At 42.3% G+C, this 13,148-nt stretch overlaps 1 protein-coding gene across 16 annotated transcripts in view; it reads left to right on the forward strand.

The window, feature by feature from the left end:
* The first annotated feature begins 2,880 nt into the window (after positions 1–2,880).
* LOC144202174 (ETS-related transcription factor Elf-1-like) overlaps positions 2,881–13,148 on the forward strand; it is a 34,544-nt gene continuing 24,276 nt past the window's right edge. For 4 of the 16 annotated variants that reach the window (XM_077725199.1, XM_077725208.1, XM_077725209.1 and 1 more), the window contains exon 1: positions 3,210–3,373. In XM_077725199.1, the coding sequence (XP_077581325.1) occupies position 3,373 (1 nt within the window). In that variant the 5' untranslated portion in view covers positions 3,210–3,372. Of the gene's footprint in view, positions 3,059–3,209; positions 3,374–3,764; positions 3,838–5,057; positions 5,150–6,874; positions 7,081–13,148 lie in introns of those variants that run through there. The other 12 variants (XM_077725200.1, XM_077725201.1, XM_077725197.1 and 9 more) reach the window with 11 other exon arrangements.

The following is a 13,148-nucleotide window of genomic DNA, read 5'->3' on the forward strand; positions in this document are numbered from 1 at the left end:
GGTCCGGCTGGCACGGGTGCGACTGGCAGTCCAGCCGGCACGGGGAATTTAGTGCGTGGCCTCGGCACGTGTGTGAATGGCGTTGCAGCCGGCACGGGAAGTATTGTGCGTGGCTTCGGCACGGGTGCGACTGGCAGTCCAGCCGGCACAGGGAGTCTTGTGCGTGGCTTTGGCACAGGTGTGACAGGTCCAGTCGACAAGGGGAGTGTTGTGCTTGGCTTCGGCAGGGGAATACGGGAAGCTTGGACGGGAAAGGTCGAGCGAGGAGCTTGGACTGGCATGGTCGAGCGAGGAGCTTGTTCAGGGACTCGAGCGTCCAGCTCCTTCTTTCGCTTCTCCCTTCCTCCAGGAGGACAGCACAGCACGCCGGCCGCCACGTGGTTGGCCCATTTTAGATGGCCACCCGACAAGGGAAAAAACCTGTTGCGCCTTCCCACAAACACAAGAACGGGCAGTGTTTAAAACTCCTACCTGAGTCTCTCCGCCGGCCACCACGTGGTGGTCCATTGTAGATGGCCAGCCGACATGGCGAATCCTGGTTGGGGTAATCCAGGTAGGAGTAATCATAGAGGAAGACAGGGCCAGCGTCTTCCGGGGTGGGTGTATTGAAGTCCGAATCGGGTGAGGGAATCACAGTCCGAGTTCGAATCTCCAGCCCACTAATCAATTAGCACGCGGTCACCATCACAATCAGAAAAATCAGAGTCCAAACCGAGATAGCTGAGGCGTTCAACCGGGGCCGATGGAGGCTGGGATTCTCCCTCCATTGAGGAAAAGAATAACTGGAGTTCGAATCCAGATAACTCGGGCGATGAACAGCGGGCGTCGGGATCAGGGTATTCTCACTTTGTTGTGCTAGTAACCTAGAGCGACGGAGTGAGTGAAGGGGCAGGTTATCAGTGAAGTTTGAGCGAGGTGGCTGGCCTCGGTGGCCTCCCACTGGGTCCTTGTGGTTGGATCGTTCTTACGTCCATGGGGACATCGCGGCGAAGTTGGAAGGATTAGGTGCCAGTCGCGGGGAAGCAGGTGAGGACGAGGCAATTTGTGCTCATAACCACAACTTTAATAACATAGAAGGGACCTTACAAAACAACAAGCACTTCTGAAACAAAACACGAAACCAAACCTGACCAGGGAGAACAAGTGAATTTGCAGAGCAAGGTAGCGTGGCTGCATGGCAATGGAATCTACGCAGACGATCCGACAATGATACTTAACTCAGTGATGTTTGAATACACAACTCAGAGACTAAATTAGACTTGAAGTGCACAAAATTGCAAGGTGACAAAGACGGAATGCCATAAAGCAAGACAATGCAGCAGATAGTCATTTATTTCAAAAGACAAACAGATAAAACGCTAAACCAATTTTATTTTGAATAAAACTCCTGAAAAAATTCACTCATTTGTGCCTGCCACTGCTTGCTCAAGGAGTCGCCGTCTTGCCGTAGTTAAATGTGCTCTGACTGGTCAAACGCGAGTAGCCTTGATATGTGTTTGTAGTGTTTAATATGACAGCAAATCTCATGCTATTATTGCACCCAGAGACTTGGTGATCTATAGACCATTACAGACACTCCCTGGTTGTACTGCTCACGTTAGTTCCTTTATGAATTTGTCTACGTTTAGGCAAAACCCTTTTTCAGAAACACAGAAAGGAAAAGATTGTACATTTCTCTCATCTCATTTTCTGAACTGCTTCATCCGTCACATGGGGTGCTGGAGCCTATTCCAGCTGACTTCGGGCCAGAAGCATGGGACATCCTGAATTGGTGACCAGCCAATTGCCGGGCACAAGGAGACAAACAACCATTTACGCTCACACCCATATTTAGGGGCAATTTAGAATGTCCAATTGGCCTACCCTGCATGTTTTTGGAATGTGAGAGGAAACCGGGGTCGCCCGTAGGAAACCCACGCAGAGGAGGACAGGCAAACTCCACACAGGTGGACCGACCTGGATTTGAACGCAGGACCCCTGAGCTGTGAGGCCGACGCGTTAACCACTCGCTTCACCGAGCCCGGCTTACTAACTTCCTTATGATATTGACTCAAATAATTTGCAATTCAGCAGACGATTCTTTGGATTCATACAGTATCTCAGAAATATTACGCGTGATTTTTTTGAAAAATTTTCCCCTCAGATAACACATTTGTATTCCCTATTAAAACCATGAATATGGAGGTGAATAGAAATTGTAAAAATCAACAATTTCAAAGCAATTTTAAAGGTATGGCTTGTATGCGAGAACATAGTAGACGACATAATAAGTAGTTAAACTGAAGTCATCTGGGACAGGCTCCAGCACCCCCGTGACCCTAGTAAGGATAAAGCGGTTCAGAAAATCAGATGAAGTGAAGATGAACTGGTCAACAACATAAATAAGTTGTCAATATAGATCAATAGTCAACATGAATAAGTGGTCTCATAAATAAGTACTCAGGTACAAAAAGTGACCTAAATGGTTAGCAGCCTATGGAGTTTTAGTAAAAGTACAAGACATTCATTTTGATTAGGTCCTCTTAGTTGCAGAAGTCGGGTTGAGTATAATGTGTGAACATTGGTGTGTGTTGTAATAATGGCATATCAGAGATAATATTAATACATTTTATCAGTGCAGCCCGGTGCCCTCACGGCTCTAGGGTCTTGGGATCAAATCCAGGTCACGTCCACCTGTGTGGAGTTTGTACGTTCTCCCTGGGTCTGCGTGGCTTTTCACTCTGCTTTCCTCACAGATTCCAAAAACATGCATGGTAGGCTGATTGGACACTCTAAATGTCCCCTATGTTTGGGTGTGAGTGTGCATGGTTGTCTGTCTCCTTGTGCCCTGCGATTGGCTGGTCACCGGTTCTCATTGTGCTCTGCGATCGGCTGGCCACCAGTTCTCCTTGTGCCCTGCGATCAGCTGGCTACCGGTTCAGGATGTCCCCCGTCTCTGGGTGAAGTGGTTCAGAAAATGAGTTGAGAGAGATTTTTAATGCGCTGTTCGAGCAGTTACAACATCAATACCTGCTCGCATAACCAGATATTTTATGTGAAGAGTCACTGATATATAAAGGTCAGTGAATCCGCAAACGAACTTGACGATATTCATTTTGCATATATTTGACTATTTAGCAAATATTTTACTAATAATCAACGACTACCGTAATTTGACATTCAAAGTTGTTGCTGTTTTTATGTTGAAGGTTTCTAAAGATTTTTCTTTGCGCACGCGCACTTAATAACAAATTCAAGGACCACCCTCCGCTAAATGTTCAGGAAGTTAAACATTTGTTGATTGTTTGAACTGGCACGTAAATTACATTAGAATGTTAGCTGAATCCAGTAAACCCTGCTGTAGCATATCCGTCCTCTGTGCTGATTGTTGAAAGTAAGTTATTATGTGTGGTATCGATTTAATCTTTAGTTTGTAGGGGGCATCAGTCATAAGTGCGACTTGGCTAGGCTACATTACGTTCCTATTAAAACTACATGTTTGTATTAAGTTATTTTAAGAATTTCAGGATTATAGTTAATGTACATCGCTTGGCTTTTGAAGTGGTCTGGGGGTATTTAGGAAGACGACAATTTCCACCGTTGATAGCATTTTTAGCCGACCAGATGTCATTTTATCTTCTCGCCGCGTCACAAAGATATGCGTCAGGCCACTTTGAAGATGACATCATTTGAGGTCGTTTTTAGTGGTTTCCCATATTAACACTGCAGCACAACTTTCATAATTCTGTTCTTTTGTACTTTGGTGAGATGTATTTTTTTGCCAGGCTATGTGAACACACATCAACTTTCACGCTGCAAATCCTCAAGACAACAACACCCATCTTGCTCTCTCACAAGGTCAAGTTTCTAACTCAATAATGGAAATGATAATGGTACAGGCGGCCCGGCCGCGGACTGGTTAGTGGGGGTCCTGGGTTTAAATCCAGGTCGGTCCACCTGTGGGGAATTTGCATATTCTCCCAAGGCCTGTGTGGCTTTTCTCCGGGAACTCCTGAATGATAGTCCGTTTCCCTGTACCCTGGCTGGCCACCAATTCAGGGTGTAGTCCGCCTGTGGCCCGAAGTCACCTGGGATAGGCTCCTAGTGAGGGCAAAGCGGTAAAGAAAATTAGATGAGATAATGGTACATGTCACATTCATTTGTTTTTAGTGTTTAATCCTTTTAAAATGAGAATATTAGGTGATTGTCGACCTTTTTGATTTAATTCTTTTTAATTTTCAACACTTTGTTTTGTTTTTCCAATAATTCTTTTGACACCTTTATACACTGTGACAACTATTACAGTGTTCCCTCGAATATCGCGACCTCACCTATCACGAATTCACTGCTTTGTGATTTTTCTTCTGCTTTTGGAAAAAAAGGACAAACCGGAAGAGAGATGCAAATAGTGGCGAAAAGCGGCAGAAGTCAGGGCACTGTCTCTTCTTCTGCTCTGAAATGGGGTGGGACGCGGGAGGCGGATCAACATGGAAGTTCAGATTCCATCAAAGTCCGGGCAGTGGGCTGACGTCATTGTCGGTTATTTAAAAAAAACCTGGGCGGTGAATTGAAAGGCAGAGATCACCAGTGAAGGGATTTTTATTTATTTATTTTTTTAAGCAGTGAAAGCCCCAGGCACGGCAAATGTAATCTGGTTTGTCCGACAACAGTGCATTATGCCAGCGAGCATGGCAGGATGCTCAGTTTGGCACATTTTTTTCATGTGTTGGAATTCTGCTGCCTGCATCATGGTAAAGCCGGCTTTGATCAGCAAGTTATTCCGTTTTCATGGGTTAAAAAACAAAAACAAAGGCTATTTTGACAATGATGTTTTGTTGTTGTTGTTGTTGTTGCACTACAAACGCCTGAGGATTGCCCTCAGATAGCGCTAGAGCTGCCACTGGAACGCGGATTATTTCATCCGGGGGGTAGTCGGAGGTGAGGGGCAGTCAAATGTCTCCGGCTGGATGAAAAACGTAGGGTGCCACGGTCCTTGTTGGCAGCTCTGAGTGGTATTTGTTGGTTTTTAAGTAGTTTTGGTAGCTAACCTGGTTACAATAATCCCTCGAATATCGCAGACAATGGACTCATGGCCACAAGAAGACAAATGATTTGGATTAAAACACCTGTTTTGGGGATTTCCCTCAAGCAGAGAGAAACTATTTTCACTGTAAGTACAGTTTTTAAAGTATTTAAGTTTTTATATAAACTTAATATTTAGATATTACTACATTATAGTCTTTTGACATGTTTTAGCTGTAAAATTTAATAAATATACCCTTTGATAATTGTACTTCTTTGCTTGTATATCTGTATAAGTGCAAAAACATGTATTTTGGTTGTTGTGTGGTACAATATAAACACCAACACGCAAACATTAACTATGAAAGGAGAACCTACTTAACTTCTGTGAGGGACGCACATCCTACATCATCTCTACGTGTCTATATGCGGCTGCCCTACGTGCTGCTTGTCGCTACTCTAACTTTCATCCCGGCGTGCCTTTCGCGAGGGACGCAAGCAACAGGAAATGACTTAAGATTACCATGGTGTTAGGTTCATTAATAATTACCTTCGTCCGTAATTATCAATAACTGCAGGCAGACATCTTATTCAATTATTGACATTTAATTAAATAGAAATGGATAACAACAGGTAAAACCTCCGAGGGGAGTTTCAGCAAGTCCTTACAACTTCCGAACGTCTCCCCGAATAGACGTTTTCGTACGACTCTTATTGCCATGAATCAAAACAATTTACAGAGTTGTTGATCATTCCATCAGTATGAGTAAAAACAACATCTGGGACTACAATAACAATCAAAGTATTTTACCCATAACAAAAACAGGAGACTTGACCTAAACAACATTTAGATTAGAACAATTATGCCTTCCTTGACCTAAGAATCATATAATAATTACATAAAGAAAAACCCGAAGTGCGTCACGAGTGTTATGGACGTGGCAGAAACAATATCTTTGTTATGGGCTCCGTTGCTGGAAATGGCAGATATGCAGTCCTTGCCCGATCAACAATCCTTGGAGAAGTCCATGTGAGAGTGGACTAGGCGGCAGTTCATGACCTCGCAACACTTTGAGAATAATAAGAGAATGATTTAACAAAGAAATGACTTAATACAACTATATTTATAATAGTAATACAGAATAAACCCAACATTCCCCCGTTTTTATAATATGTATGTTATTAATCATTTCTTAGTAATCACGAATGGAAATGTCGGTGACTGCGATTTTATCCGCCTACTGCCCTACTCCTTACTCCCATGGCTGGTCTGAAAGAGAAAGAACATAATTATATTCGTCCAATTGGTCCTCGGATTTACCGTACTCCTGGACCTCACTGTTTTCCCCAAACCGTCCCATAAGATACAACTCATGTACTTTAGAATTTGTAGGGGCAATTGCAGTAGTTTTAAGTCGGCTTATCAAGGAGCGGAAACAGGGGATACTACATCACCCACACAATGTTAGGATAGCGGTAATTGTGCCTATAGTCACCACGAAGGATGTAGTCAAATCTTTATATTTTCCAAAGGTCTTATCCCACCAATCTGACAATGCGGACGTATCTACTCCAGAAGGCTCTTGCATATTGCGGTTCAGTGTTTGCAGGCCAGTAATGGCCCTGGTGAGAGATCCACTGGGTGACGTGTTGTTCGGTATGAAGGTGCAACATTGTTTTCCAAACATTGCACACACGCCCCCTGTTTCAGCAAGGATCATATCCACCGCTATGCGATCCTGGAACGCCATCAGACTGGTAGCTGCCAGTTGCTCCTTTATGGCCACAAATCCCTGTTCAGTATAATTTCCAAGTTTTGGACATTGTAATGTAAGTAATTTATTCTATCCACATTTTTGTTTGGGGTGATTAGAAGGAAGATAGACTCCCAACCTGCTGCGATCTGATTAGCCAGCTTATACTCATCTGGTACGCCCCGGGGGATGCCAATCGCATCAATGTATGTTGGATCTCCTTCCCTCCATGCCTCTCAACGATGTCGGGAGGGACGACCCTTCACCTCCGAATTCTGAGCCGCCAATTGTATCTCCTGCACTGTGGATGGAAAAACAGACACCGGTAAGAGCAGTGAGACCAAAGTACCTAGTCCTGCCGCGTTTCGGCAGGAGTCGTATAATTTATCTACCACCGCGCCACCATAGGCCAGAACGTGGTATCAGGGGTGTAGTTTGTTTTAGAACGCCGGTACACCACGTCTCATTTATCGCCCCCAGCTTCAGACCATGCCCTGTAAGGTTTAAGCAGGTAAAATGATTAAACAGTGGAAAAATTGACTTCCTATTTACAGCGTAACAGGATAAACACTTTTTCAATATTTTTTTCTGTACAAGTAGGACACGTTTTTTCATTTGTAAAAATACTTTTCCCCAAAAGAATGGTGATTGAGGGAGTTGTTAGATCCCATCGTATTTTCCCTTGTCTGGTAGTTTATTCTAATCCTTTGTAAGATGGTTTAGTCTCAATCGAAACCATAGGGAGACGTCAAACCCAATATAAAAGAGTTCCCTATAGTTTTATGGTATTGCTTGCTGAACAATAATCTTTTCAATTAATATTGGTGTTTCCCGTATTTTATTAAGTCAGAAAGTTTATCTTACCCGTCCCCTCAATGTTTCAATTGAGACCACCCTTTTACCAAAGTAGCTCCACATAGTGCTTGCCTTCTTTACACTCCATTAACAGCGCCCAATTGGATTAATTGGATTAAAGTATTTTGAACAATCAAAATATTCAGAATTTTCAGAATTTTATCCTCCAAAAGCTAGTTTCCTTTAACTACGAGCCCTTTGAAATCCACAATTGCTCAAAAATGACTATTTTGGTCTATTCCCAAATCCAAAGCTTTTTACCAAATCAACCTTTTACTAAACAGATTTTCTATCCTCTTAATATACATTTCATTTTAAAACCCAAAAAATTAATGCGAAAGCATTCGCATAACCCTGCATTTCTTGCAGACCATGTATTGTTCTTATTCTGAAAAGTCCAAAGAGAAAACGCCATAAGCCGCTAACTATGACCTCCGCTCTTGCTGCGAAAGCAGCATTGTTATCTTATGTTTACAAACCAGCGAGTCAACACTTGAAACGTCGCCTTTTTTTACCCTGTGCCCAAATACAACGCTTTTTAGAGAAGACAACCATTAAACAGTCAAATTAACCCCTCTTCCGATATTCAACTACATCACAATATTTTTCCAAGACCCCATATATCCAGAATATGTATGCTGCAAGCACAACAATATGGCAAAAACCCATTTTCTGCCTTCAAGTTTGCTTCAGCACCCCCAAGGCCAATTATTATTATTATAATGTCTTCACGGAAGGGATCACAAAATTTTAGTCGTTTACACGGTCCGAACGCTCCCGAAAGCCCAACACAGTTAAATCGTCTGCCCCGCGGCCCACATGTTTCACTCCCATCTAATCAGCAGCCGCTGCACCAGAACGCTTCTCCCGCAGTCGACACATTATTTGGCAAGTCTACAGCATAATAAAAACACAGGTGACATTCCCTGCTAAACATTTAAATGATCATTTTGTATATATTCTTTTGTCTTTTTAAACACCATCTTCCCGCTAGCGGACGGGATCAAAAACCAAGCTGCAATAAGCCATCACATTGCTGTAAATTGACAGTACATATAGGTTATATTAACAAAGCACCACCAGCACTTGGAAATAACCGTTATAATTGTTGTTATACAAGCCCAAGCATCACAAAAAACCCAATTTAATTGTAATCACAAAACGTCATACCTGGATTAACCAAATCAAATACCAGTGTCTCCATTAATTTTCTATTTTTGTTAAACTTCCTCCGCGCTCGTCACCTATCTGTAAATATTTTCCCCGTCTGCCAAGGAGGCCCCGCTATTTTTCCTTACCAAACAGTACTTTCCCGCCGCCACGGTCTTAAATATATATCCCCGTTATCCGAGGGAGTCCCCACTATTTTCCCAAAATAGTATTTTTAACTTCTCCCCGGTCTTATTTCGCCATCAGTGTCTGTGCAACAAGCTGTTACACTTTTATCCACTCACATATTATTTATATATGTATATTACCTCTATGCATTAGTGCATATATTATCCTGCATTTTATGCATTTTAAGCTGGCCAGCAAACCCATATTTATTTATCCATAAATATAGTTGTGTAATATTTTTAAAGCGCTTTGTCTTTCCAATTTTTTTTTTCCAATCCTTACAAGTTAGACGTATTTTTTGGATCGTCATCCAAACCCGCCCTACAACACGTGTTTCCCATATTTTACTTTTTTGTAGTGAGTTCGTGTGCCTCACACAGTTAACTTTATTATATTTATTATTATTATTATCACCCCTTCGACTGTATTTCCTAGGCTTATCTTAATTTTACTGCAGAAACCACACAAACACCATACAACATTTACAATATATTTGTGCCTACCCTTGAGACACAGGACACTTTCCAGCCCCAAAATTGTACCTCCAGTACAATATATTCGTGCCTACCCTTGAGACACAGGACACTTTCCAGCAAAGTGCCCCAAACCGTACCTGCCATTGACTAGTATAAACACAGGGTTTTTGTCACCGTCACCCAGGACGCGAAACCAGCCTCACATTCACATTCAATGTCCCTTTAACGCATTTGGAAACACCGTCACAACATGCAGACATTAATGTGGACTTACCCGAGATCCATCAGATGTCTCCCTCCAGCAGGAAAAGTCTTCAACCGCCGAGAATCCAGGCGCCCCCGTCGAAAACTCCGGCCCACCAAGAGTTTTGAAGACGCCGTGCGCACGGTCACTTACCAGATGTCGAACAGCAGCGCCTGGGTTCTCGCTCCGGTATATTGACCTCTATGGCTCAGAAGGACCAAAATGTTAGGTTCATTAATAATTACCTTCGTCCGTAATTATCAATAACTGCAGGCAGACATCTTATTCAATTATTGACATTTGATTAAATAGAAATGGATAACAACAGGTAAAACCTTCGAGGGGAGTTTCAGCAAGTTCTTACAACTTCCGAACGTCTCCCCGAATAGACGTTTTCGTACGACTCTTATTGCCATGAATCAAAACAATTTACAGAGTTGTTGATCATTCCATCACGTATGAGTAAAAACAACATCTGGGACTACAATAACAATCAAAGTATTTTACCCATAACAAAAACAGGAGACTAGACCTAAACAACATTTAGATTAGAACAATTATGCCTTCCTTGACCTAAGAATCATATAATAATTACATAAAAGAAAAACCTGAAGTGCGTCACGAGTGTTATGGACGTGGCAGAAACAATATCTTTGTTATGAGCTCCGTTGCTGGAAATGGCAGATATCCAGTCCTTGCCCGATCAACAATCCTTGCAGAAGTCCATGTGAGAGTGGACTAGGCGGCAGTTCCTGACCTCGCAACACTTTGAGAATAATAAGAGAATGATTTAACAAAGAAATGACTTAATACAACTATATTTATAATAGTAATACAGAATAAACCCAACACATGGGAACAAACGTCTACGAGGAACCTTTCTAACAGCCGGATGTTTGTTCGCCGGGCGTATGGTCGCCCGGGCGTATGGTCGCCCGGGCGTATGTTCGCCGGTGTTCCCTGGTCGTTTGGTCACCAGTCAAATGGTGACAGAGAGTAAGCACTGTTGAAAATAGCTCTCAACAAGAGTTTAATATCTAAATATCTACTGTTTATTCATAACAGAGAGAGTTTTATATCTAAGTACTGTTTAATATCTAAGTACTGTTTAATATCTAAGTACTGTTTAATATTTAAGTACCGTTTAATATCTAAGTACTGTTGAAACTAGCTCTTAAAATTATATTCACAAGAGTTTAATATCTAAATATTTACTGTTGATTCATGAGAGCTTAATATCTAAATACCTACTGTTGATTCATGAGAGCTTAATATCTAAATACCTACTGTTGATTCATGAGAGAGACGGTAATATCTAAGTACTGTTGAAAACAGCTCTCAACAATAGTGTAATATCTAAATATTGTTAGACTATAAATATTTCACCTGACTCCAATTCCTTAACTCTGTAGTCTCCAGTCTAACAATGGAGCGTGTTCAGCATCGGAGGAGACAAACCAGGGTTGAGCGAGTTTATCCACAGATGGTTTATTCCATTCAAATTGATTCATACAGAGCTCCGGGTCTCCCTCCCATAGAATAAGCCCGCTAAGTGTTGATGCCCCAAAGCGGAGGATGGAAAAGACATTGTCCAAACCCGCGTTTGCCCAGTTATAGTCCAACAAAAATGCATATTCATTCGCTGATTAATAATGAGATGTGGGCTGGTCCAGGGCTGCTGTGAGGGGGGTTTCTCTGGGCTCCACATCTTCCAGCCTTGAATCCACATCATCCAGACCTCTGTCTCCGCTGGTCCTATAAAGTCCCGACCCTCTGCCCTGCTCTTTGTTCCTCTGCCCTTTGAAGTCCTCCATCTGGTCTCTTATCAGTGTGAATCCCACATTGAAACAAGAATCTCAGGAAGAGCCTTTTGTTAACATTGTAGTCGAGGAGTCTCGGACCCATCCTTCTGTTCATATTGTAATTGAATTGAGAACAGGAGCCCAACTCTTCAGTGGCGATACTAAAACAAGACCGCCACAAAAAGAATGAGTAAAATGTGATATCAAAATGAAACAGCCATACTAAAAAGAATGAGTAAAATGTGATATCAAAATGAAACAGCTATACTAAAAAGAATGAGTAAAATATGTCAGATTCTTCAATATCTACTGTTGATTCATGAGAGTTTAATATCTAAATATCTACTGTTAATTCATGAGAGAGAGGTTAATATCTCAGTACTGTTTAATATCTAAGTACTGTTGAAACCTGCTCTCATAATTATATTCACAAGAGTTTAATATCTAAATATCTACTGTTGATTCATGAGAGAGTTTAATATCTAAAAATCTACTGTTGATTCATGAGAGTTTAATATCTAAATATCTACTGTTGATTCATGAGAGTTTAATATCTAAATATCTACTGTTGATTCATGAGAGAGTTTAATATCTAAATCTACTGTTGATTCATGAGAGAGTTTAATATCTAAATATCTACTGTTGATTCATGAGAGAGACACATTGATATCTAAGTGCTGTTTAATATCTAAGTACTGTTGAAACCAGTTCTCAAAGTTATATTCACAAGAGTTTAATATCTAAATATCTACTGTTGATTCATGAGCTTGTAAGCGTGTTCCTTGACACAAGGCGCAAGTTTTCTTCAGGTCACACTGCCGTTTGGTGAGGTCTTGCACAGCGCCAGCATCTTTTATTCGTTTTTATTCACTCTATGAGCCTTTTTTCCCCCTAACTTGGTCACTTCTGAGCAATAGGCAGTAGGGCTTCCTTCTTCACTTATTTGTCTTGGAGCCCGCACTTCTCATGTAGTGGCCGTCAGTGTTCTCGGAACCGTCAAGTAAGGTTCTTTGACCTTGGCGACTGTCGGACTTGACTAGGTGCCTCTCCTTAGATCCTCTAAATGGTCCATCGAAGTCTTGACACCAAGATTCATATTCCAGCCAATTAGCAAGGTCATCGAGGGTGGGAACTGTAGCTTCTGATTGGAAGATACTTCGCCGGAAGTTTGCTCGTTGTTCTGGAGGAAGCTTGCCGAGGAGTCTGGCCACATGTGATCCACAGCAAAGTTCGGCTTTGCCATCAGTGCCGAGTGTCTTCAGGAAGCCGACCAACGATTGTAGGTTGAGGGCAAACCGCTTGAAGGCTGCAGTGTCACTGCGGCGCACGTTGGGTGAGTTGAGGACACTTGCTATTTTTCTTATGGCTATTTGGTGAGGTTGATCAAAGTTCTCGTGTAGTGCTAACATGGTGTCACTGTAGGTGTTTGGTGAGTTGAGGTAGGAGTCTGCTATCAAGTTTGCCTCTTCTTAGATGGGCGACGAGGATTTTGTACTTGAAGAGTTCGGCAGACAATAGGTTTCCCACATGTATTGTGGTGACTGAAGTAAGGTGTAGTAGACTGTGGCCCCCTGTAGGTCTGTTCACTCCTGATAATGCTGCTGAACTGTGCCTAGCGTTTGCTGGCTCTGCCTATACTCCCATGGGGGTTGCTGCTGCTGGGCTGGTACCTGGTTTG

Source organism: Stigmatopora nigra, chromosome 9 (genome assembly GCF_051989575.1).
Source record: "Stigmatopora nigra isolate UIUO_SnigA chromosome 9, RoL_Snig_1.1, whole genome shotgun sequence".
NCBI classification, from domain to species: Eukaryota; Metazoa; Chordata; class Actinopteri; order Syngnathiformes; family Syngnathidae; genus Stigmatopora; species Stigmatopora nigra.